Source organism: Poecilia formosa, unplaced genomic scaffold (assembly GCF_000485575.1).
Source record: "Poecilia formosa unplaced genomic scaffold, Poecilia_formosa-5.1.2 Scaffold2215, whole genome shotgun sequence".
Taxonomy (NCBI): domain Eukaryota; kingdom Metazoa; phylum Chordata; class Actinopteri; order Cyprinodontiformes; family Poeciliidae; genus Poecilia; species Poecilia formosa.
Window position 1 is genome coordinate 119,984 of NW_006802154.1, and position 27,445 is coordinate 147,428.

The 27,445-nt window shown below is 37.5% G+C and overlaps 1 protein-coding gene across 1 annotated transcript; it reads right to left on the reverse strand.

Annotated features, from left to right (window-relative positions):
* Positions 1–1,705: 1,705 nt before the first annotated feature.
* LOC103133044 (septin-6-like) lies at positions 1,706–27,247 on the reverse strand. Its single transcript, XM_016667706.1, has 13 exons — positions 27,140–27,247; positions 24,489–24,603; positions 21,935–22,130; positions 19,947–20,133; positions 17,990–18,151; positions 16,468–16,621; positions 14,668–14,885; positions 12,711–12,872; positions 11,249–11,345; positions 9,153–9,321; positions 8,941–9,073; positions 8,664–8,854; positions 1,706–2,144 (listed from the first exon to the last, which is right to left on the reverse strand). The coding sequence occupies exons 1-13, from the start codon at positions 27,167–27,169 to the stop codon at positions 2,120–2,122; spliced, it is 1,839 nt and encodes a 612-aa protein (XP_016523192.1). The 5' UTR covers positions 27,170–27,247; the 3' UTR covers positions 1,706–2,119.
* Between the last annotated feature and the right edge of the window lie 198 nt (positions 27,248–27,445).

The window sequence follows — 27,445 nt, forward strand, 5'->3', positions numbered from 1 at the left end:
ACAGAGCAAATATACAATGATTAAACGCATCATCATTTTCTTTTTAAGAAAAACATCAATGAAGGGAACAGATGGCAGAGCTCAGATGTTCAGGGAGTAAAAACCAGAAAAATCACAGCAGTTATGAAACTTAAATAAAAGATGCATGCAAAATATGGAGTAGGCCAGTTAATGTTAAAGCACGACGTGTAGTAAAAGCCCCTCGCATGTGACCTCCATGGTATTTAATGAAGATACCTGAACATGGGAACCGCAGTAAATGCTTTGGCGTTTATATGACCAGTTTGTTTTCAAGTGGATTTTTTTTTTGTTTTCTTTGAAAGAAAAAAAAAGAAATTTCTACTCATTTATTCAAGATTTTGTCCTTTGATTTAATGCGTTTTACATTTTGAATGAGTGCATAGTGCAGGTCATGTTGAATTTAAATAAAAAGATCATGATTTTACCCGTGAGTCCTGAAAATGTGTGAACCCCCTCCTGAAATCCTCTGCTAACCATAAGAGTTTCTCTATGTACATTAAGACATAACAGCAGATTTTAATCTGTCCCTGATTTTAGAGCTTCACTAGGTGGTCAGAAATACCATGCGAGTCCACATAAGGCCGTATCAAACAAAAGGAAGATGCGATGCAGAGAATAGAAAGGCTGACACAACGAGAAATGAAAAGCAGGAAGAGGTAAAGGGTGCTTAGTTCTTGCTGAAGCTGCAATCCCCTCTTCAGGTGGCCAAGACAGATTAAAAGAAGCTAAAGAGACAAAGAGAAAACAAAGCCGGCGGTTAGAGCAGAGGGCAAAACATCTGCAGAAAAAGAGTCAAAGTGAGCCTGAGCAAGAGAAAGTTTAATATAACTTAAATCTGAACACAGTTTTCTTACCTACACTGCAAAAACACAACATATTACCAAGTATTTCTGTCTAGTTTCAAGTCCAAATATCTCAGTGCATTTGAAATAAGACAAAACTAACTTGTCAGTAACTTTTCAGCAAGAAATAGGCGATTGTTTTGAGTAAATAATTCTTTAAAATTTATGAAAAAGTTCTAGTTCCACTGGTAGATTATTAAACAAGAATGTTTTCCCATATTATAAGTGAAGTACTTTTTCATCCATATTGAAAAATTATTTACATTCCTATAGTTTACTGGAAAGTTACTTATTTTATCTTATTTCAAGTACTAAGATATTTGCACTGGAAATTAGACAGAAACACTTGGAAATATTTTGTGTTTCTGCAGTATGAATTTTGGTTTGATGAAGAAAAAAATCTGAATTGTGAGAAAAAATGTCAAAAGTGAGATTTAAAAAAAGAATCTGAATTCTGTGACTGAAGTGAAAAAAAAGTTAGAAATATTTCTTGGGAATAAATTCTTTTATCTTGGGGAGAAAAACAAAATTCCTATTAGAAAAAAAGCCAAAATTGGGATTTATGTAAGAATTCTGGTAAATTGGAGAAAAGAAATTAAGAACATTTTCAAAACTGAGATTAGAAAAAAAATGAATTCTGTGATTGAGGTAAAAAAAAAAAAAAAAGTTTTAATTTTGGGGAAAAACAGAATTCTGAGAAATATGCTAAAATTCTGGAGGGAAAAAGTCTCTTTTTTTCCCCCAATGGTCCTAATATTCTATCATAAAATATATATTTTACTGGTAATAAATAAAATAATAGAAAATCTGCTTTCTGTATTTATTCAAATGATTATTTTTATATTATAATGTGTTTAATGATGTCAATGATTAAAGCAAAACCAACAAAAACCTGTAAAGGACTCAATACTTTCCCCAGGGCTGTAAAAGCTGTACACATATATACATATAAAAGTTCTGCAGATTCTGATTTTAGCACTGCAGATTTAAAATATCCAACTATAAAATGAGAACTCAACACCTTCCGTAACTAAAGTGGGACAGACGTTAGTCACAGCAGTCAAACAGCGCAGCGAAGAGTTAGAAAGCTGAACTTCAGGTCAAAGCAGCGGTGAAGCGACACACATCAACCCATGTTTAAAGCTAACGACTGGAAACCCTGAAGCAGATGGGGTCCGCAAAAGCCTCGGGTGACACCTGAGGCTCACAGCGCCCCCCAGAGGCCGGTCCCTTAGCAAAGCTGGGGGGCAGAGAAGCTACTCCGTGCAGAGCCACGGATTGCTGCAAAGGAAAGTGAAACCACACACACCAGTGAGCTGAAAGATGGATGAATGCAACGCCTCTTTATCCATTATTTCACCATGCTGTTGGGTCATAACTGTGGAAGTCCATTACCGCCAAAACTAAAACTTTAACATGACACAATAAATCATCAAAAAGCAGCTATGACATAATTAAGTCATTTTTGCACCAATGTTTTCAGATAAAGAAGCCATACATTTATGTAAGATAGTATCTAAGGATGCAAAATACATCAGCCGATGTTAGTCAAAATGTTAGTCAATTTTACCATATCTGTGCTGGTCCAATAAGTAAAACTGGGCCGATATTAACAATCACTGTTTATTTCAGTCTTGTCATTTGTGTTTCCAGTACAAATGAATGCAAAACTTTGTCAATATTCCACTAATATTGAAAAAAGTACATATATATTTGCAGTTGCAGTGTTTTGACTTTATATCTTTGTGGTTTTATGACGCAAAGCACTTTGAACTGCCGTGCTGCTAAAGTGTGCTATACAAATAAACTTGAGAAGCTAGACTGATAAATATGAAACGCAACTAAAAATCACACATGAAGAAGTTTGTTCATGCGATAAGTCACTAAAAAAAAATGCAACACCATCTTCCTTCTAGCACTTCCTGTTGTCTTCTTTGCGGTTTGTGCCAGTGGCAACAAACTGGTTGTTGATCATGTGATGCAAAAAAAAAGTTTTGAGAGATGAACCAATTTTAGTTGAAGTGAAAAACTACCTCATCCTAGTGCCAAAGCATTTTAGCAAAAAAAAAGTTTGACGCATTTTCATTAAGCAAATTTATTAAAAAAATGCTAAATTGTGTAATTATATGGTCAATGGAAACACAGCTAGTGTCAATGGTGTGATAATGTGTAGGGAAATTTATAATACACATTGTGTCAGTAAATAACGGTTACCGATCACAATAAAAATATTAATATTGGGCATCGATGTTGGTTCAAATGATCAGATCAGTGCATCCCAAACTACTTATGAAAGTGTCTAAATATTTTGAGATATTCAAAAAGATATTCAATATTCTCAGAAAAGGCAGAATAGAAATTTATTGCTTCTTTACTTCAGTGGGAAAATTTTATATTTAGTTAAAATAAACTATTAAGTTATGGTATCATATAGTAATGACTTTTTCTGCATGTCAGTGGTAGCAATGGGCTTCCGTACATTAAATCCACCACAGCCTGAAACAGATGAGTAATGCTCCAGAGCGTCATGGAGGACATTGGTTTGATTTTGAACAAATCTGTAGGGCTGATACTCTGATTAAAACACCCAAAAGATTAAAACCTCCCAATTTAAACAATATATCACCAGAAAACTTCAACTCAGTTTGATTTTCATTTAAAATCCATCACAAAATCTAAGCAGGCGTTTGTTACTTTACTCGTATGTTTGTCAAACACAATGATCATGGCCACAGCTGCATCATTTGGTGAAAAATTGGCCTTTATTTTCTTTAGAAAATGTTATTTTATGTGTAGCACTAATACAAACATTTGCCCCTGCAGTTCAGCGGACATCATGATTATTTGACTTTAGATGTGCCTACATATAAAAAGTACAAAAGAAAGGAAAGTTACAATTGCACTGATGACACTGAAATATACTTCGAAACACATCACATCACATTTGAGTGTAAAACAAAGTGCAAATATGAAAGCTAATACAAGTATGCAAATTAAAACATGACAATGAATGAGGTATGCGAGAAGTGGCAAAAGATATCGGGCTCGCATCTAATCATGCATCAGGTTAAAGTCAACAGAATAAAAAAATTGGCAATAATTGGAGAAAAAGTAAAGATTTCATGGGATTTTTTTCACATTATTTTTCCTCTGTTATTGGCAAAAGTTACATAACAGCTAAATTTCTTTAAAATCTTCAACCGGATGCATGTTTTCTTTAGCCTCAACACATTTCTGCCCATCACACCAGTAGTCATGTATGTTAATATTTTAACATCATGCAAAGAATCGCTGAATATGAAACAAATATGGAATGTAAATCCACATAAAAAAAGAAGAGGGGAGACTTTAGCTGAATGATCACTTGCAAATAAAAACAACCAACAAGCATCATTCAGATAAAAACAAAACCAAAAACAGTGATGTCAAATTGACAGCAATGCCCAGCGTCTTCCACAAAAGCAGCAGAGAGGAGAGGGGACATGTGGAGGAGGGTGGAGTTATGGGATTTGGGTGCAGGCGGAGGTGAGGGAGGGGGACTGGAAAACATGATGGGGATGGAAGCTCATTCACAGCAGGATTGCCACAAGGGAGGGTTTTTTCTACAGGAGTCCTTAGCTGGAAACGAGAGAGAAGGGCTGTTAATGCTTTTTGTACAGACAGTTATAAAAATCAGCACATTGACATTAGACAGCAGTCAGGAGAAAACATGCTTCTAGAGGCGACCCGTCAGGCTCGGGTTAGGGTCGGGCTGCGGCCGAAACAAAACACGTCTCATTTTTTATTCTTAGATAATGAAGTTTCAGTCTACAACCTGCTTCCTTTCAGACTGAGCTGCTGCAGCCTGAAGTGACACAAATCAGATTTTGTTTTGCCAAATATGTACGACTTGTACATGATCTCCAGTGTGAACTGCAAACAATCTGAAAGTGTCCCGCATGCACAGCAGAGGGCGCCGCACAGAGAGAGCGTGCTCAGTGTTTGATAAGGAAGAAGAAGTGGTGCTCAGTGTTTGAGGAAGTAAACGTGGAGGCTAACGGTGGAGCTTTGCTTACGATTTTAAAGTTGTTACCTAAACGCAGCCAGCACATTAACAACCTAATCCTCATTATAGTCCGTCATGGTTGCTTTCTTTTTGCTTGTGCGCATCAGGATGCAGAATAGTGACGTTTGTAGAGTATCAGTGACGTTCAAGTCGGATGAATGCGACCTGACCGTTCAGACTCAGGTCACATTTGAAAAGATCGGATACGTATCGGCTTTAGAACCACATGTCCAAGTGGCCTAGGGTCGCATTCGAAAAAAATCCGACCTATGTTATTCAGTCTCTCATGAAAAAAAATCAGACACAGGTTGCATTAAGACAAAAAAAGAAGATTGGAATTGGGTCACTTCAGGCTGTAGTGTGAACGTAGCCTTAGGGTCTCTGTCACTTTAAATCTAAACAAACTGCTGCTGGCCACGCCCCCCCAATTCAAATAGCTGCAAACAAATGCGCAATTACACAACAATACATCTTTGAAAAGCAGAAGTAGAGCTCCCTGCACAACCAACAAGAATGCAGCAACTTATTTCTGCATGGTAAGTCAACAACAAAACACTTATCTTTTCCAGCAGCCATTGTAGAGCGCATATAGAGGTAAAACCAGCTGACCAAGCATGAGAATTTGAGTTTGGGTTGCTAGGTGAGAGATAAACTTCACTGAGGTTGCTAGGTGACGGGCAAAACTTTGCTGAGGTTGCTAGGTGACGGGCGGTGCCTGGTGATTTGTTTTTAAATGGCTTGTTTTCCAGACACCAAAAAAAAATTAACTTACTGCAAAAAAAGGCAGCAGAGTATTTCTTTCTTGTTTTTTTTAGAAGCAATTGAGACTCGAATGGAAGCATAAAAACATGCAAAATGTGAATTTAACATAACAGAGCCCCTTTAAAGTTTGAGAGTTTTGTTGTCTCTCTTGTCTGACAGCATTTTTATTTTAGAAGTTTCCACCCAACTAAGCCACAGATGTTTCTAACTAATTTATTTTTCCTCAGTGGATCACCATCAAACCCATAAACTCCTCTCTGTGTGTTTAGCTTTTGAATCCTGCCAAGGCCAAGAGGCCAAGTCACCAAATATCTGCAAGATCAACAGATCTCCACAGACAGAGAGGTGGGCTGAGGTTCCTCGCTGCTCTGGAACGACCCGCTGGGTCTCAGTTCGGCCCTGAATGGTTCTTTGTGCGACGGCCGGGTCGGGCCCAACTATAGAGAGCCGCATAAAAAGAAAGCTTTGTGGTCTGAGGGAGGAAGATGGGAGCGGCGGGTGTTTGGGGATCTAATAAACTGGTTCATTTAAACATTTCAGTCAGCAGAACCAAAACCAATCCAATTTATCAGTTTGGAAAGATGCAAGTTTAACTAAAACAGTAAATATTTGTAACTTAACGATTCGTTATACTTTAAATATTCTCACATATTGTTGAAGAAACCTTGATGTTTATGGTCGAATAATACTTTGGAATATAAGATACGATGTCTTCACAACCACAATCTGATGTGTTTTATTGGGATTTCATGCGACTCACCAACAGAGCATGTCACAAAATGACACATAACAGGCTCGGGCTTTGACTAGGCCATGCCAACACATAAATATGCTTTGATTTAAGCCATTCGGCTGCATGTAGGTCTGACACGATAATACATTTTGCTGGACAATAAATTGCCCCAGTAATTATTGTGATACATAATTGTTGTTGTTTTGAGACTTTTTTCAAATAATGTACTGAAAATAATGCAAGTTCATCCTCTCAAATACCAATAAACTTAATTTTGTAAAGAACACTTAACGCTGGACCTAGAAGGTATCTTATTTATTAGAAAACAAACAAAAGCGGAAAAAAAAAAAGAAAAAAAAAAAAGACTTGCAACCAAATCCACAAATAAAATAAATGATGTCGTCTCTTCAAAAAATATTAATCAGGATGAAATTGAATTTATCAATTCATCATGCAACTAATTAATTGTTTTTTGCAACTGGCTTTAAGCTGCATGTGTATATTTAACTCCATCCATTTTGATGAAAAGACATATCATATATTTCAGGTTTTTATAATGAATAAAAACATGTTAGATATTCAATATTCTTATTAATTAAATGCTACTTTGCATTGGTCTGTTATATAAAATCCCAATAGAAAACATTAAAGATTAGGTGTAAATACTTCTGCAAGGAAGTCTACTTCACATTTGAATCGATCAGCTCATGCACATTTTGAATTTAAATTTTGATTTTGATTTGACTTGATAAGGGGGCGTCTTACCAGAAAAGGTGCCTCATGCAGCGAGTGTGGGAGGAGTTAACTGGAAAACATTACGATGCAGTAAAGGTGACACATGCGCTCACAAAACACACAATCTGCACAACAAGCAGCGACAACTAACTGCGTCCTGCGACTTCAGCTGGAGGTTAAACAGGTGCGATCGTTATTTCGTTAGAGCATCAAGTGGATGAACTCAACTGCATTTATTTTAAAAGAAAAAAAGAAATTGGCTGTGATGGAAATAAAAAATAAACAGGGAGAAATGAAGTTGTGAGAACTTTCAGTGCAAATGTTTCCTTCCTTTTCTAAACAGGCACATTGGCGGCCACCCGGTGAGCCGATTGGGTCCTTAAAGCGAACAGAACGATCCGACGGCAGATCAAACATACGAAGAAAACCTCCAAATAAATTAATTTTTACTGCAGTAAAACAATTTCACACTGAAATATTTAGAAAAATTAAACCTTTAATCTTTAAAAATCATGTTAAAATTTTTTATTGCTTTTATAAAAATCATTGATTTTAACTATTATTGGTATTAATAGTTTGTCAATAAGTTTTGTCCAGAAACATTGGATTGATTTGGGCGTAAGTTTTAGAGGGGTGAAAGACCCAACATGCAGAAATCAACAGGATTTTTATTTAAATTGTCCTAATGTTTTACAGTGTTGCGATGTTTAAGTGGCCCGCAGCATCACAGGCCCTCTCAGTAACTACCAGCAGGCAGGAGGCCATTATACACACATTTCATCCTGTGTTTTTACAGTAATGATTAGTTTAGCAATCAATTATTCTGACAACTGGATAAACATTTTGCAGATTTTTCATTTAACCACTAAATAATTTTATATGAAATATAATTAAAAGATGCAAATTAAACAATTCAATTCCTGTTTAAAATAGAAGGGATGATATTTTAATGCCTAAAATGAGAACAAAAAGCTTGATAATTTGTATGAAAAAATGCATCTTTTGATGAAAAAATTATCATTAATTCTGCTAACAGTGACCATATCAGCAGAAAAGGCTGATATTTTGACTACGTTTTGGATTGACTAATAAAGTTTTCTACCAGTTAATTTAGGAGAGGAGTTTGTATTTCTTAACATAAAATAAACTCAAATTAAAGGTCTGATTTTTAAAAAATGTTCCAAGTGAAATTATGATACTGCAATAAAAGATTTATTTATTTTACGGCTTTTTGCATGTTTTCTTTTTTTTACTATGGATGCCAGTAAATCTGCCTGCATCTGTACCTGAAAGATGTGGACGCACACACTGCTGCTATGCTCGATTTTATTGAAAAAGCCTTTAACAAATACACAAACTAAGGATTTAAATAAGTTAGATAATAACCTTAATACATTAAAGGTGCAGCATGGCAGAAAACAAGTAAAAATGTGAGAAACCTTTGCCAGATAAACATAAATAATCCTTGAGGAGCAGGTTGGACCTCCTGCATCTTTAGTGTGTGGGTAAAGAATCAGATACTCACTTTTTCCTCTCTTTGTCCCTTTTGAGCGTGGTGGAGCCCCCTGCCTGCTGAGCTTGGTTCTGCAAGAGCTCTGCCGCAGTCTTTTTCTGTTTGAACGTGTTGACTTCATCGTCCAGGGTCTTCTTCTTCTCCTCCAGCTTCTTTTTCTCGTCCTGATGGAGCTTCTTCAAGCGGTCGAACTTCTCGTGCAGCTGTGCGACGATGAGCAGAAACGGGAAGTTGGTGTGGATCAGAAAAAGGAGCAGAAACAAAGCGAGGCGTTTGAGTTGATTTTTACCTCCTTCTCTGCCTCCTTGAGCTCGGCCTCCTTCTCTTTAACTCTCTGGACAAACATCTGCCTCATCTCTTCTTCCTTTTTCTGCAGCTCGCCCATGAACTCGTTCCGCTTCGCCTCGTACGTCTCCTGCAGACTGGTCAGAGGGAAAAACTGTTACACCGGGAGAAAGCGGAGCGAAAGAAAATCGACAGACCTGGAGGTGAGTCTGCTACCTGAAGGGCTTGCTGTCGGGATCCGTGTCCTTGAAGCCCATTTCCTCCAGCTTGCAGCGGCGGTACAGCTCGTAGTGGCGCGTGTGGGTCTGTTCTCGCAGATCCTCCATGTTCACTCTGATCAGCATTTCTCGCAGTTTCACAAAATCACAGTGGTTTTCGTTTTCCACTGAGGGGAACAAATAAAACAGAAAACACATCAGGCTGCATCTAAAATCAATACAAATCAATAGGAGTAAGAAATAAATCAATTAACTACAAGATAAATTAAAACAAGATCAACAGTTTCTATTTTTACGATTTATCGTTTTTCTCTTTCTACCAAAAACTGGGTGACAAAAGTTTTCAGTTTGATGCTTTGGTCCCAACTAAATTATTTAGTTTACTTCATAATTAACTTTATTTGTTGTTTTAGATATTTAAAATGTCTTCCAGTTGCAGTTTGAAATGTTCATCAGAATTGAAAGTTTATTGATCTCTGAGAATGAGCTCCTGCATTATTCCTTATTAATAACTTCTGGGACAAAACGTCATCGTGACGGGCCTGAGGAACAGACACGCAGGCTGAGCTTGGACTGCCCAAACAGAACCAAACTCTACTAAACAGTTCCAGTCCAAACCAGAGAAGCGACCGCGTCATGTGGCTTCTCTGTTTATTTTATTGCAGCAGCCATGTGACAGCATGTGAGCAGGAACGCAGCCAGTCTGAAGCAAACTGATCCGACGTGAGATCAGGATTTGTTCCCTCTTGGATTGAGACAAACCTGCAGCAGCTCTGGCATAAACTCTGCTTAAAATCCACTAAACTTCCAAGTTTAGAGTTTGGGTCGCAACAAGTGAGTCGGAGGTAAAGATGATCATCAACCAGTCAGCCGAAATAATCATGACGGATGCAAAAAAAAAAAAAAAAAGCTAGGTAGCTATTAGCAGCTAGTTAGCGCCTCGAGTCAAATTTAAGATGTCTGACTGAAAACTACAAACAAGATTAAATAGTTCTGCCACGACAACATTAAGACCTAATTACCGTATTTAACTCGCTTACTTTTTTTTAATTAATGAACGATTTGCGTAATTTTATGGTCAACGGAAACACAGCCAATGACGTAAACATACGAATGTTCAGACTGCAGTGGCTTTTGAAAGTATAATCATCTGGTTTAGGACCTCATATGAGAGAGACACAAATCCGATTTATTTTTGGATGAAAACATTGGAATTGCAGTGTTCAGACTGTCGAGAAAAAGTCGGATATGGACAAGAAAACAGCGGATTTGGGTCACATTTACCTGCTGTGTGACCTTAGTTCACCTGGAAAATCTACAATCACCTGATGCTGAACTAGGAATAAAAGTTTTGCTTAAATTAAGATTCTGCTGAAAGTTAGTTCTTCAGGGGTCTGTTTAGATTTTAATGTCAATTTTCTTCTTTTTTTCTAGCATTAAATTTCCAAAGTTCTCAGTCACTTTTAGGCAAACCTTTTTAACAATAACTACAATAGTTTGGCGCAGACAAATAATTTTACTGAAGTCAATATTCAAATATAGAAACTGCAATGAAACAGATTATATAGGTTGGATGGAAAACCAAACAATACATGGATGGATGCAGACAACTTCAACAGAATTGGAAAAGTAACAACATCTGGAAATCAAGTATTTTTTCATGTTATATTTAATACTCCAGACTTTTTCAGACTGTACAGGAACTCTGATCCTTAATGACTTTTCTCCAAAAAAGCTAAATCCTGCAATAAAAACTTAATTTCTCATAGATATTGTCATGAAACCTGGCTGTAGAGTATGAGTCGATGTATGCCTTGAGCATTGCTCCGTTAACCCTGTGAGCTAAAAGTCCTGATGCTGAAAACATTACAAACCCTTTATCAAAGATCAGTCAAGAAATCAATCTAAAATCAATATAAAGCCATTAGTGGCATAAAAAAATGTGCTGCATTGATGGAGAGGAAACTGGAGGGAATGAGGTCACACAGCGAGTTCAACTGTGAGAGCTGAGGGGAAACAGGAAGTGGCTTCAGTAGCTCTGCAGACGGAGCGCGCACGCTGTCACTTCCTGTGCTGGAGGTGAGACGGGCTTACCCTGCACCGTCCCCCAGGGATACTGCCGGGCCTTCACCATCTTGTTCCCGATCTTCACCTCCTCCGTGCTCCCCACCACGGCAAACGGCAGATGGCTCTGCAGCAAAGACAGCGCTGTTAGCGTCCCGCTACACCTGCAGGCGCAGGTGGCTGCGCTAGCTTCAACGGTTCAGCAGCAAAGCAAACACTGCAGGAATGTCGAGTCCAGATCGGGGTTAATGAACAGCTAGCAGAGCTGCTCCCACGCGACCGACTTCCTGCAGCGTGAATCGACTGATTGTGCTGCTTTCCAAACATTTCTCCCTACATGTGACGGCCTCCAGTCCAGACCATGTGAGCAGAAAACAAACACAATGCCTGCCCTCACTCATAAGATCTTTTAACACTTTTCAAGTTATATTTGTTTGTTCAGAAAGACGGATTTCCATCACATTCATTAATTATAGCTTCAAGTAGAAAAGGCATGGAAGCAGAAAGTCCAGGTGTCAAAACTGCCTTTCTGGGACTTTCATACGACTTATTTTAGTTGAGAACAAAAATAAAAACGATCAGAACTGAGCAAAACTGAACCGCAAAGAATAAAAATGAAAAAGGGCAGAATCACATAAAACAAGATTATTTTATTTGTCATTATGTTTCTAGAACAAAAATGGAGAGATAAATAGATAAATAAATGATGCCCAACTCTGAGCGTCTGTAAATCTAAGTTTTCTCTGGACTTATTTGCAGATTAATATACAGATCTGGAAAAAACTGCATTGAACCTCATGCAGGTTCAATGCATGCAGGTTCAAAACCTCCTGGTTTTTCCACCAAATATTCATTTCTGATGTCTTCCTGAGTTAAAACATTAGTTTGTTGTTTTTAAATTAATATAAACTTGTTTTCTTTGCGTTATTTAAGGTCTAAAAGCTCTGCGTCATTATTTTGACCATTTCTCATTTTCTGCAAATAAATAAAAAATTTTCCTAGAAATTTCAGACACGCCGTCAGCAGTTCATACAATAAAATAATGTTCATTTTACTCAGACTTATAACTAAAATTAGAGAAACTGATCATTTTAAAAGGTCTTTTATTTTTTCCCAGAGCTGTGTTTTCATGTGCATTCTTGATATTATTCTATACTTTATATTTAGTCATATTTAAATGACTTGCAATATCAACACAATGATTTTTTAAATACATTTTATGCCATTTATGGTGATATTCATATTTAATTAACACTTTGAATTCAGTAAATTTCTCCTTAAGGATCAATAAAGTATTATATTCTATTTGGTTCAGATCTTATAATATTTTTCTTTTTCATCTTGGAGGAAAAACAAATATCCTCCTTAACTTAAATCTGATAGTTTCACTCATCAGTAGAAGGCGATTCTTACTTTAATCATCTCCAGCGGCTTTTTAGTCAATAATTTATAAGTGAAAATGTAAGAAGTGAGGAGGAAATGTGGGCCTTACGTTCATGGTGGAGTTGATTTCGGCCACGGACTCGTCGTCGGTGGGGAACTGGTAGATCTGGACGCCGTTGCTGACCAGTTCGCTGGTGATTTTGATCTTGAACTTGGCCAGTTCACTCTTGGAGATGGCGTCCGATTTGGCAACGATGGGGATGATGTTGACCTGCAGGTGAGGAAGAAGAGAAGAAGCTTTAGTTGGCTAAATTTAGACCGTCTGAAGGCGCTCATCAAACGGGCTTCTGCTCTGATTCTGGAGTCCAAATTTAGATAAAGGCTCACAAAGGAACAAACACGTTAAAAATCAGCCAAGTTTACAAAAATGTTTAGAAATCATCATCTCTGAGGGAAACATGTGAACATTAGTTTAGCAATTGATTTTTCTATCAATTAATCAGGCAAAAAAAATTGGCATATCATTTATGCCTTTTTTTATACAATATTCAAAATATATAAAATTGCAAAAGAACAAATTTAATTATTTTTTTTAAGAAAGAAAACAAACATATTACCTAAAAAGCATTCCTTTAGTAAACACTTGATTGATAGTAGCATCTGCAGCTAAAAATAATAACTTCTGACAGGAACCAGGGCTGAGTTAGTGGAGCACTCCCACTCTTCAGCGTGGAAGTTGATGTATTGGACTCAAAGTCAGCCATGTTCAGAACCAATGAGATGATCAGAAAGAAACCAGAGGAAGCACAAAGTTTAAAAGAAGACTACGTTTCCTACAGAGGCTGATCCTGCCGGTCGCTACGGCAGAGAGACTATCGGACGTTTCCAGCCTGAATATTTTGGATAAGGGAAAAAAAAGATTTATCAAATTAGCAAAGAAGTAAAACGACTCTGTGCCAACTTCAGCTAACAGAAGCTCTAGATGTAACACAGCAGCTTCAAATGTCCTGTTTAATCATCTTGCCCTTTAACCTGCGTCTGTCGTTCTGGATCTAAAAACACTGGCGACGTTCTGGAAATCTCAGACTTAAGATAAACTTTGTTACAGTTTGTAACAATAACAGTGCAATATGAAATGCTGAAGCCAGTTTGTTAAAATGTCAACGCCAAACACTTTATTTTTGACCCATTTATCAATCGGTCAATTCAAAAATACACTGTAATGATGTTAAACATAAAGGCCTGAGCTTTTCTCATTGTTTAAACTGCAGATTCTTCCTTCTCTAAAGAAACGCTCAACTACGGTACTATAGGCAATAAAATGTTTATTTTCTTATTTAAAAATGCAACTCACTTGTTTAATTGCACCTCTTAATGTATTTTTAACATTGTATAAAATAAACTTTAGTGGTTAAATGAAAATGCTACAGAATGTGGCAATTGTTGTTATTTAATTAATCGTCAGAATAATCAATGACTAAAATAATCATTAGCTGCAGGTTCAGTTAGTTTCTAGTTTGGACGCCTCCTTTGTTCCTAATATGAATAATTAATAATCTGTCGGAGGAGGACTGAATATTTTAAGTAAGAAAAATAGTTTTCTTACTTAAAAATAAACCTGAATCTGCTGAAAAGGCATCAAAAAGTCGGTGCAGTTCTATGAAACCAGGAAACGGGCCTTAATGTGTAGCATATCCATGCTAGCTTCACAACCAAATGAAAAGAGAAAACATCGAGTTTTGATCTTTAATCTTTGCTAGTTGTGCAAACAGATCCTGCAGGACGGCAGGAGACGATCAGGCAGGGTCTGTTTTCTGTTGCAAAACGAGAATCTTCCTCCCACGCAACATTTTTCTGCCGTTTGAACGACATGTGAGCCGCTTGTAGCTAAGAGCGACGAGCGCTCTGGGTCATGGGAACAAAAACAGGTCGTTCCATCATGTAACACCCCCCGGGATGAATATCTCAGAGCAGGAGGAGGAGGAGGAGGAAACGCTGCACTGGGTCACACAAACACCAGACATGCTCTGTGCTACAGTGATTCATGTGTCGCTGTCAGAGCTCACCTTGCTGTCGAGCTTCTTCATCGTCACCAGGTCCAGGGATTTCAGCGAGTGTCCCGTCGGAGCGATAAAGTACAAGCAAGCGTGGATGCGGGTGTCGTGGTAGCTGTGCAGCGTGCGTTTGATCTTCAGCTCCTCCTGGAGGTACGCTTCGAACTGGGCATCGATGAACTCCACAATGGATTTGTAGCTGGACAATGAGAAGGATGGGGAAGCCGTTCAGCATTTCCTCCTTTTGTTAAGAAAGCTGGTTATCAGCAGGCGGCCCGCTCCGTTTAACCCAGCAGGTCCGAGTCACTCCAACAAACAACTACACACAGCTTTGACAGTAGATTTTCTTTTAACTTTCGCCCCAAAAACACTTTCATTGATAAAGCAATAAAAATTAACTAAAAAAGACAGTTTAAATTCACTATTATATAATTTATTACTGTAATAGTAAGTATTAATAAAATATTAGGTATTAAAGCATTAATATTGCCAAACTGACATGCTTTGAAGCCTTGAAGGGTGTTTATGTGAAATAATAATAAACATTATAATTTCTTTTAACCACATAAATTATGTTTGTATTTTATTGAATGTGAATTTTCTTTGCTATTTTGAACATCGCTGTAAAGATGCAGCTTGAACAAAAATTCCTTATAATATTCTGTGAAGATTGTGTGATAATATTCTACAGAAAATGTTTGAAATGTCTCTCAAATACATTTATGAACAAAACAGACAAAAAAAATCCCCCAATTTTATTAACGTATAAAATAAAAACCAACCTTTGCTTCAGTTACACAGATCAATCATTGGCTTTAGGAAACAATAAATATTCAAAGATAAAATAAAAAAAACGTCTTTTAGGCTTTAAATTAAACGTTATTTTAAACTTCATAATGAAACTCTGCAGTTTGAATATCAAGCATTTAACGACTCCTGTATCTTGCTGAGAAGCTGCTTTTAATTTAGTTTTATTTCAAATGTTTCAAGATGTTTTCACTATAAACCAGAGCAAAAGAACTTGGTAAGATTTTGTGATTCTGCAGTGTAATTGTTGTGTTAATGTTATAAAACTATGGTATTTTCTCATAGTGACCCAGTTATTACTGATAATTTCCAGTAACTCTCCAACAGTCACTCAGTAAATTTCAACCAAATTAACTAATTCTGATTAAGTTTATAAAGTTTTCAATCTACAAGAATTAAAATAAACTTCATAAAATTGACAGAAAAATGTAATTTCTAACCCCGTCTTTACATGTCGCATGAAAACATGCAGATGAGGGAACATTAACCCGCTACGTCGTCATACTAAAGGAATCTCGCCTGGCCTGCAGCAGGTCAAAGGTCACATGACTCCAACTGGGTTTGTTCCTGTTTAACGCGCTGCAGGACGTTTCTTCTTGAACACAGCAAAGATGGGACGAAACTACAGATTTAGCGTCACATGATAGCTTCCCTCCCTGCAGGTGACATGTGAGCCTCTATCAGCCGTGAATGTTTGGAAATAAAATATTCCAGGCGAACAAAACCGACCCCTGGGATGCGATACGTTTGTGATGCCAGCCTGGAAACCACCTACATCCATTTTTTCTTTATAAAAGCATCTGAAACCATCAAACCTGAAAGCTTAGAGCTCTCTCAGGGTTTCCCTCAGTGTATTANGTCAAGAAATCAATCTAAAATCAATATAAAGCCATTAGTGGCATAAAAAAATGTGCTGCATTGATGGAGAGGAAACTGGAGGGAATGAGGTCACACAGCGAGTTCAACTGTGAGAGCTGAGGGGAAACAGGAAGTGGCTTCAGTAGCTCTGCAGACGGAGCGCGCACGCTGTCACTTCCTGTGCTGGAGGTGAGACGGGCTTACCCTGCACCGTCCCCCAGGGATACTGCCGGGCCTTCACCATCTTGTTCCCGATCTTCACCTCCTCCGTGCTCCCCACCACGGCAAACGGCAGATGGCTCTGCAGCAAAGACAGCGCTGTTAGCGTCCCGCTACACCTGCAGGCGCAGGTGGCTACGCTAGCTTCAACGGTTCAGCAGCAAAGCAAACACTGCAGGAATGTCGAGTCCAGATCGGGGTTAATGAACAGCTAGCAGAGCTGCTCCCACGCGACCGACTTCCTGCAGCGTGAATCGACTGATTGTGCTGCTTTCCAAACATTTCTCCCTACATGTGACGGCCTCCAGTCCAGACCATGTGAGCAGAAAACAAACACAATGCCTGCCCTCACTCATAAGATCTTTTAACACTTTTCAAGTTATATTTGTTTGTTCAGAAAGACAGATTTCCATCACATTCATTAATTATAGCTTCAAGTAGAAAAGGCATGGAAGCAGAAAGTCCAGGTGTCAAAACTGCCTTTCTGGGACTTTCATACGACTTATTTTAGTTGAGAACAAAAATAAAAACGATCAGAACTGAGCAAAACTGAACCGCAAAGAATAAAAATGAAAAAGGGCAGAATCACATAAAACAAGATTATTTTATTTGTCATTATGTTTCTAGAACAAAAATGGAGAGATAAATAGATAAATAAATGATGCCCAACTCTGAGTGTCTGTAAATCTAAGTTTTCTCTGGACTTATTTGCAGATTAATATACAGATCTGGAAAAAACTGCATTGAACCTCATGCAGGTTCAATGCATGCAGGTTCAAAACCTCCTGGTTTTTCCACCAAATATTCATTTCTGATGTCTTCCTGAGTTAAAACATTAGTTTGTTGTTTTTAAATTAATATAAACTTGTTTTCTTTGCGTTATTTAAGGTCTGAAAGCTCTGCATCTGTCATTATTTTGACCATTTCTCATTTTCTGCAAATAAATAAAAAATTTTCCTAGAAATTTCAGACACGCCGTCAGCAGTTCATACAATAAAATAATGTTAATTTTACTCAGACTTATAACTAAAATTAGAGAAACTGATCATTTTAAAAGGTCTTTTATTTTTTCCCAGAGCTGTGTTTTCATGTGCATTCTTGATATTATTCTATACTTTATATTTAGTCATATTTAAATGACTTGCAATATCAACACAATGATTTTTTAAATACATTTTATGCCATTTATGGTGATATTCATATTTAATTAACACTTTGAATTCAGTAAATTTCTCCTTAAGGATCAATAAAGTATTATATTCTATTTGGTTCAGATCTTATAATATTTTTTTTTTTATCTTGGAGGAAAAACAAATATCCTCCTTAACTTAAATCTGATAGTTTCACTCATCAGTAGAAGGCGATTCTTACTTTAATCATCTCCAGCGGCTTTTTAGTCAATAATTTATAAGTGAAAATGTAAGAAGTGAGGAGGAAATGTGGGCCTTACGTTCATGGTGGAGTTGATTTCGGCCACGGACTCGTCGTCGGTGGGGAACTGGTAGATCTGGACGCCGTTGCTGACCAGTTCGCTGGTGATTTTGATCTTGAACTTGGCCAGTTCGCTCTTGGAGATGGCGTCCGATTTGGCAACGATGGGGATGATGTTGACCTGCAGGTGAGGAAGAAGAGAAGAAGCTTTAGTTGGCTAAATTTAGACCGTCTGAAGGCGCTCATCAAACGGGCTTCTGCTCTGATTCTGGAGTCCAAATTTAGATAAAGGCTCACAAAGGAACAAACACGTTAAAAATCAGCCAAGTTTACAAAAATGTTTAGAAATCACTATCTCTGAGGGAAACATGTGAACATTAGTTTAGCAATTGATTTTTCTATCAATTAATCAGGCAAAAAAAATTGGCATATCATTTATGCCTTTTTTTATACAATATTCAAAATATATAAAATTGCAAAAGAACAAATTTAATTATTTTTTTTAAGAAAGAAAACAAACATATTACCTAAAAAGCATTCCTTTAGTAAACACTTGATTGATAGTAGCATCTGCAGCTAAAAATAATAACTTCTGACAGGAACCAGGGCTGAGTTAGTGGAGCACTCCCACTCTTCAGCGTGGAAGTTGATGTATTGGACTCAAAGTCAGCCATGTTCAGAACCAATGAGATGATCAGAAAGAAACCAGAGGAAGCACAAAGTTTAAAAGAAGACTACGTTTCCTACAGAGGCTGATCCTGCCGGTCGCTACGGCAGAGAGACTATCGGACGTTTCCAGCCTGAATATTTTGGATAAGGGAAAAAAAAGATTTATCAAATTAGCAAAGAAGTAAAACGACTCTGTGCCAACTTCAGCTAACAGAAGCTCTAGATGTAACACAGCAGCTTCAAATGTCCTGTTTAATCATCTTGCCCTTTAACCTGCGTCTGTCGTTCTGGATCTAAAAACACTGGCGACGTTCTGGAAATCTCAGACTTAAGATAAACTTTGTTACAGTTTGTAACAATAACAGTGCAATATGAAATGCTGAAGCCAGTTTGTTAAAATGTCAACGCCAAACACTTTATTTTTGACCCATTTATCAATCGGTCAATTCAAAAATACACTGTAATGATGTTAAACATAAAGGCCTGAGCTTTTCTCATTGTTTAAACTGCAGATTCTTCCTTCTCTAAAGAAACGCTCAACTACGGTACTATAGGCAATAAAATGTTTATTTTCTTATTTAAAAATGCAACTCACTTGTTTAATTGCACCTCTTAATGTATTTTTAACATTGTATAAAATAAACTTTAGTGGTTAAATGAAAATGCTACAGAATGTGGCAATTGTTGTTATTTAATTAATCGTCAGAATAATCAATGACTAAAATAATCATTAGCTGCAGGTTCAGTTAGTTTCTAGTTTGGACGCCTCCTTTGTTCCTAATATGAATAATTAATAATCTGTCGGAGGAGGACTGAATATTTTAAGTAAGAAAAATAGTTTTCTTACTTAAAAATAAACCTGAATCTGCTGAAAAGGCATCAAAAAGTCGGTGCAGTTCTATGAAACCAGGAAACGGGCCTTAATGTGTAGCATATCCATGCTAGCTTCACAACCAAATGAAAAGAGAAAACATCGAGTTTTGATCTTTAATCTTTGCTAGTTGTGCAAACAGATCCTGCAGGACGGCAGGAGACGATCAGGCAGGGTCTGTTTTCTGTTGCAAAACGAGAATCTTCCTCCCACGCAACATTTTTCTGCCGTTTGAACGACATGTGAGCCGCTTGTAGCTAAGAGCGACGAGCGCTCTGGGTCATGGGAACAAAAACAGGTCGTTCCATCATGTAACACCCCCCGGGATGAATATCTCAGAGCAGGAGGAGGAGGAGGAGGAAACGCTGCACTGGGTCACACAAACACCAGACATGCTCTGTGCTACAGTGATTCATGTGTCGCTGTCAGAGCTCACCTTGCTGTCGAGCTTCTTCATCGTCACCAGGTCCAGGGATTTCAGCGAGTGTCCCGTCGGAGCGATAAAGTACAAGCAAGCGTGGATGCGGGTGTCGTGGTAGCTGTGCAGCGTGCGTTTGATCTTCAGCTCCTCCTGGAGGTACGCTTCGAACTGGGCATCGATGAACTCCACAATGGATTTGTAGCTGGACAATGAGAAGGATGGGGAAGCCGTTCAGCATTTCCTCCTTTTGTTAAGAAAGCTGGTTATCAGCAGGCGGCTGCTCCGTTTAACCCAGCAGGTCCGAGTCACTCCAACAAACAACTACACACAGCTTTGACAGTAGATTTTCTTTTAACTTTCGCCCCAAAAACACTTTCATTGATAAAGCAATAAAAATTAACTAAAAAAGACAGTTTAAATTCACTATTATATAATTTATTACTGTAATAGTAAGTATTAATAAAATATTAGGTATTAAAGCATTAATATTGCCAGACTGACATGCTTTGAAGCCTTGAAGGGTGTTTATGTGAAATAATAATAAACATTATAATTTCTTTTAACCACATAAATTATGTTTGTATTTTATTTAATGTGAATTTTCTTTGCTATTTTGAACATCGCTGTAAAGATGCAGCTTGAACAAAAATTCCTTATAATATTCTGTGAAGACTGTGTGATAATATTCTACAGAAAATGTTTGAAATGTCTCTCAAATACATTTATGAACAAAACAGACAAATAAAATCCCCCAATTTTATTAACGTATAAAATAAAAACCAACCTTTGCTTCAGTTACACAGATCAATCATTGGCTTTAGGAAACAATAAATATTCAAAGATAAAATAAAAAAAACGTTTTTTAGGCTTTAAATTAAACGTTATTTTAAACTTCATAATGAAACTCTGCAGTTTGAATACCAAGCACTTAACGACTCCTGTATCTTGCTGAAAAGCTGCTTTTAATTTAGTTTTATTTCAAATGTTTCAAGATGATTTCACTATAAACCAGAGCAAAAGGACTTGGTAAGATTTTGTGATTCTGCAGTGTATGTAATTGTTGTGTTAATGTTATAAAACTATGGTATTTTCTCATAGTGACCCAGTTATTACTGATAATTTCCAGTAACTCTCCAACAGTCACTCAGTAAATTTCAACCAAATTAACTAATTCTGATTAAGTTTATAAAGTTTTCAATCTACAAGAATTAAAATAAACTTCATAAAATTGACAGAAAAATGTAATTTCTAACCCCGTCTTTACATGTCGCATGAAAACATGCAGATGAGGGAACATTAACCCGCTACGTCGTCATACTAAAGGAATCTCGCCTGGCCTGCAGCAGGTCAAAGGTCACATGACTCCAACTGGGTTTGTTCCTGTTTAACGCGCTGCAGGCCGTTTCTTCTTGAACACAGCAAAGATGGGACGAAACTACAGATTTAGCGTCACATGATAGCTTCCCTCCCTGCAGGTGAAATGTGAGCCTCTATCAGCCGTGAATGTTTGGAAATAAAATATTCCAGGCGAACAAAACCGACCCCTGGGATGCGATACGTTTGTGATGCCAGCCTGGAAACCACCTACATCTAGTTTTTCTTTATAAAAGCATCTGAAACCATCAAACCTGAAAGCTTAGAGCTCTCTCAGGGTTTCCCTCAGTGTATTAGAAGCCTGGCGGGCCACCAGGCTTTACTTATGCCCCCACCAGGCTTAGCATTGCTTATTTATTTCAGGGTTTTTTTTTATGTTTGCATTTTTTTTAAGACTTTCTAGTTGGTGTTCAGATATTAATCTTCCAATCTTCCAATAATACATAATTATCAAGTGATATTTTCAAATTTTCTATCAACTTTAAACATTTTTTTAACTCAAAAACACGATGAGCTGCTGGGTGAATCCCTGCTGAGCGCCCCAACCACCAGGCTGTTCTTGGGGAAACCTCGTCTCTGGTTGTATTTTCTGTCAGGAATAATCATGACCGCGTGGTGAGGCTCGTTACCTGTCCTCCTTGTTGATCTGGTCTCCGAAGCCCACCGTGTTGACGACGGTCAGCTTGAGGCGCACGTTGCTCTCCTGCAGCTCGTAGGTGTTGGACTTCAGCGTGACGCCTGGCTGGTTGTGCTGGGTGGGCTCGCCCTCAAACTTGGTGTTGAACAGCGTGTCCATCAGAGTGGACTTACCCAGACCCGTCTCACCTGGAAAACAGAAACACAGCGTTACATTAGGGGAGTCCAAAGTGTGGCGCGGGGGCCGTTTGTGGGCCCTGGACTGATTTTGTGCAGCCCCCTGACTGCAATTTAAGAGTAATACAAATGCAGCCTAAAGGATTGACGTTTTTATTTTTAACTGGAGCAGAAAGATTACAGATCAGTTTGAATCGTCTTAAAATATAAAGTATTAATCTTTAAATAACCACTTTTCATTTTTTAGCTGAGACATCTATCCAGTTCCACAATCTGAGCGACATAAATCTTTCTTTTATTTGCTATGTTTTTTTCATTTAACGGAACAAATTAGCAAAACTCTTCTTACGTTTTGGCTCTACTACCTCTTTCCAACACTTACAAAAAAAATACTTAATTTCTTTAATTAAAACTATTACATTGTCAAATTGGAGGGAAAAAAAGTAACTCACAATATAACTTTTTATGGAAAAAAAAACAACATCTTTTTGACCTGGAAGACAATTCTGCGCCATGTAACAAAAGGTTTGAACGTGCCTGCTTTAAATCAAAGAAATTAAAACATTTAAATGTACAAAATCATCATCACTCTGTCCTCATTCACTTTAAAAACAAAAATGTCTAAGTCAAAGACAGGTGGCTTTTTAATCAGCTTTATTTTAAGCTCCTTAGACGAATTGATTGAATCCAAAGCAGAAATGAGGAATAAATCAGGTGTGCAGATTTAATGGCAGCCTGGAGGAGTTTTTACCCTCATTTTAATGCTTACAGAAGTCGTGCATTCTGCCTGCTTTCTGGTTCAGACCATCAGATGACTCAGATGTGGAGCTTCCTCAGTCAGAAAATCTATTTTCATTCTTCACAGCCTGACCTACAGTCTGTGCCAATTACATAGGAAATATCACCAGATCAGATAGAACCAGATCAGCTATATTGTTGTGGTTTCAAAACATATTAATGTATAAGAACGTCCCAGTCAAAGTCCAGGCCTAAATTCAACTGAAAATCTGTGGCAATACTTGAAATTTGATGTTCACAGACTCTCTCTGACTGACTGAGCGAAACCTGAGCTACAAAGAAGAATTGGCGAATATTTAATTCTCCAAGAAGCCAGAGACAGAACCCAAAAACTTGCAGCAATCAAACTAGATGTGAACTCAAGCAGACAGAACAGGCGAATGACAGATTCTCAGATTTTTTTCTAGAATATTTTAAAAGCAATATCTCGTTTTCTTTTCACTCTACATTTATTCAACACTTTATGTTGATCTAAACCATAAGATCACTTGAAAACTTCTGTAAGTCAATGTTTATAACTGAATTTCTGCAGAGAAAAGATTCTGGTTCTCCCTCCCATCATTGTAAAGTACTGACTAAAACTAAACTAGTCCGAATTAGTTTTCCAGGCTGACAAAATCTAAATCTCAATCTGCAACAAGCTGCACTTTTAGAATAAAACAGAAGGATATCTGGCAGAAATGTTTTGAGAATTAGTTTGCCATCTTTCAAATGGAAAATTTATAAAAAACAAACAAACAAACAAACAAAAAAGAGCTTAGATGTATTTTTTTAACCCCTCCACCTACATGGGATCTTTAGTAGAGAAAAAAGACCAATGGAAAGTGGTTAAAGTCATAAAATAACTCTTAATGTTTATTATTTCCCCTATTGTTATGATCAGCAGGGAACATGGCAAGAGGCTGAGAGAGGGGGATTACGTTCAGGAAGCAAATCCATTCAGGATACAAAACGACAACGGAAGAAAAACATCTTTAAAAGAAAGTGCGTTTTAATAATCTTTCTGTCTAAAAAATTTTAATAAATAGTTTGGGGATGCAAAATAAAGATTTATCATTGCAGAAAACAAGGACATTTCATCTGGACTTGTGAGAGGAAAATGCTTTGAAGGCGTGTTGATGTGGTTGACTGTGGCCAGAAGAAAGCCATATTGTTTACACTCTGTCATGGCAATGTGTCAAACAAAACATAGGGAACAACATAATTAGATAAACCAGTAACCACCACAAAGCATAGCCTCCAATAAGCTTAGTAAAAACTAATAACTGCGAGTTAACTAAAAGAAATGCAATGCATCTACATCCAGATGATACCAGATATTTACACACAGTAAATATGTTTTTCCTCACTGTTTGAAGTTAACTGAGACCAAATGTTTTATCTTTTAGCTTAGTTAGAGCGACCAAAATTATTCCTACTTGCTAAATTGTTCTTGTACCTTTGTCACTATGGTAACTGAAACAGAGCCTATCAGAGAGCATAGACAGTAAGGTGTGATTCCTCATGTGAAACTAATATCTGGTGTTATTAAAGCTGGTAGACAAACAACATGCAGAGGTTTGTGGCGCTCACCAACGCAGAGGATGTTGAAGCAGAAACCACGGTTGACAGACTTGTTGACCAGCTGGTCAGGCATGCTGTCAAAGCCAACATGGCCGGCCAGAGGCACAGCGCGGACTCCTTCGCCCTAAAAGCACAAGAAATCAGGTTAGTGTCTGCAGTTCCAAAAACTCCCATTTATCTCTGCTCGTCGCTGCATCAGCAGCTGAAACTCGCATTACCTCGTCCTCCATCTTATCCGACTGACAGCGAACCAAACTGAATTCAGGTGCAGTCTAACTCACTTCCTGTTTTCAGAGCTGCAGCGCTCTTCCGTCAAAAATCGAGACAGTTCGAAACCACAAAGTACATATATGGAAGGTAATGGCTCCTCTTTTAGACAACAAAAAGAGGAGAAAATACCGGCTAATAAAGACCGAATGTATTTTATCAGGATTTTTGTAAAACATGGTGGTGCACGGTTCTGAAGTGAACTAAAAAGTTGCCCGGTTGTATTCTGTCCTTTGCTAAGGCACTGAAAAATAAAATCCACTTTGACCAACTGTCTTTCAAACAAATGTAATTACTAAGCAGAGTATTAATGTGTTAATTTGAGTGTCATTACAAATACAGCTGTTTATGACAGTCTTAGAGCAGGGCAGTAAGAGTCAAAAGTATTCACAGGCCAAAAAAGTCCCCTCAAAATTTAAGCAAATAAAGTAGCCAGATTTTATTTTAACTTTATATAGATTTTTTAAATAAATGATATTCATTGCAGATCTAAAACTTAAAAGGGATTTTGCACATTTAATGTATTAAAAGAAAGGCATCTACTTTTCAATTTATTTTAGGTTTGATTAAACAAATTTATTTTCAGTAATAAGAACAGGATTTGACTCACTTTTTTCATAATGCTTGTTATATTTAGCCAAGTTTCAAAAAGACAAAAAAAGCTGATATGGATGTATAAAAGTTGCCTTTTCAGGAAAAGGATCTGAATAAGCGTGATTCTGCCTTTTGTTAATGCTTAGCTGTAAAAAAAAAAAAAAAACGTAACGTTTTCTATTGCAGAAAAATTATGTTCGTAGTAATTTTACCTCAATTACAATTAGAACGGTGCTGCACAAAATCACGCCAAGGGCCACTAAAGGCCCGCACGCCTCAGTTTGGATACCCTGTCTTGTAGGTTAAAACACGGTAGTGTCAACCTGAAAGTTTGTTCTTTTTTTTGTCTTAAATCAAGTGTAAAATATGTGGTAAGACTTGAAATGTTCAAATATTCTCTCTATTGACAACAAGGAAAAATTTGGCATAACCCAAAAGCAGCTGAGATTGCATTAATTCAGAGCGTCAGAACACACACATGCCACACCTTTCAGATTTATATTTGTAACACCAAGTATCCTTTTCCTTCAGCTTTATCATTTTGTTTTACTCTGGCCTGACCTATCACATAAAATCCCAACATTCATTTTTGTGGCTGCAACATGACAAAACGTACAAGATATGATAAAAATAATGTTCAAAATGCAACTTTTTAAACTGTGTGTGGTTGTCAGTGAGTATTTGATTGTTCCGATTCGTTTTTCCTGCAGGCTATGTTTATGTTATGAGCTGTTGGGAAGCAAAGAATTTGCAAAAGATGCCAAAAAAGCTAAATCTCTCCAGCAGCTAAACCTCAGACAAACCGGCCATTATGTGGCTTAACATAACACAGTGCTGTTGTCCAATTTGGCAAAGGCTTTGAAAGAAAACACACTCTCAGGGTAAATTTAAAATAACTGTCCAATCTGATGGTACTGAACAGTTGCGGATTGTTTGGATGACTTGAGCTGGGTTTAAACAGCTGGGAGACTGTTTGGGAAACTGATGGTAACGAGACAAATAGCCTCTATATTTCTGCAGCATTCCTGAAATCATCATCCTTGCTTTTCATGACACTCACAGCCAAGTAGCACACAGCCGGTTTCATTCATTTGGGCCACAAAGGGAAATCAAACTGCACAAGGCTCTGCTATTCTAAGCACTCCCTCTGGGTTAAGTGGCTTCCTTTTCCACGAAAAAAAAAAAAGAAACAAGTGAACATTTTGAAAATACAAGCTTTTTATACTATACGTAGCACGCTTTTTTCCTTTTTTTAAATACTAGTTAAAGACACCGCCGTGTGAAAGTTAACGGGACTTCAACATAACGGAAATGAGAACCGAAGCTGTGCTTAAATGGGGGCGTTGAGAATGAATGGCCTACCTACGGTTCTATGTGGGTTTTTAACGGTGCAGAACCGACTACGTTACATTTTTCGACAGTATTTTACAAGTCGACATTTTGTTTTGGAATAATTATGCTAAAGGTAGCCTCGCGTGAAATCAAAATGGGTCAAACAGAAACATTTCAACAGATGGACGTTGGGTCTTTACTGAAAATTGCTTATCCAAATCGTTTTTAGTGCACATTCTAATTTTTAAAATCTGTATAATTATTACTAAAACCGTCTTTAGCTTGCTACTATAGATTTTTTGATGGAATGGAGCACGAAAACGGATGTTAGCAGGATAACCCTTCTACTGATTCTCATAATTCTCCCCCTCTGTAACAAAAAGCTACATCAATATATAGTTTTCTTGCGACTCGGATGTGTAACACGTGCATAGTGAGATTATCTCTGTGTAAAACGGGAAACTTACAGCTTGCCTTGCTATCTCAGTGGACGCCATGGTGAGTGCTGTTAGCTGGAGAACAAACCCTCCGCGGCTCTGAGGTTAGCAAAGGAAGCTGCGCCGTTTACGATATACTCAAAGCTGGCCTGCTCGGAACGTACCATTTATTTCAGCCGGTTTACGCTCGACGTAAAATAAAAATACAGAGAATACTATCGTTATTTATATAGTTTTTAAGAATTATGAATTTGTTTTTTGGATGAATATTTTCTAGAAAACGGAATTAAAGAGCGAAAGCCACTGAATGCTCCCCTCCACCGTCGACGCCCCCCA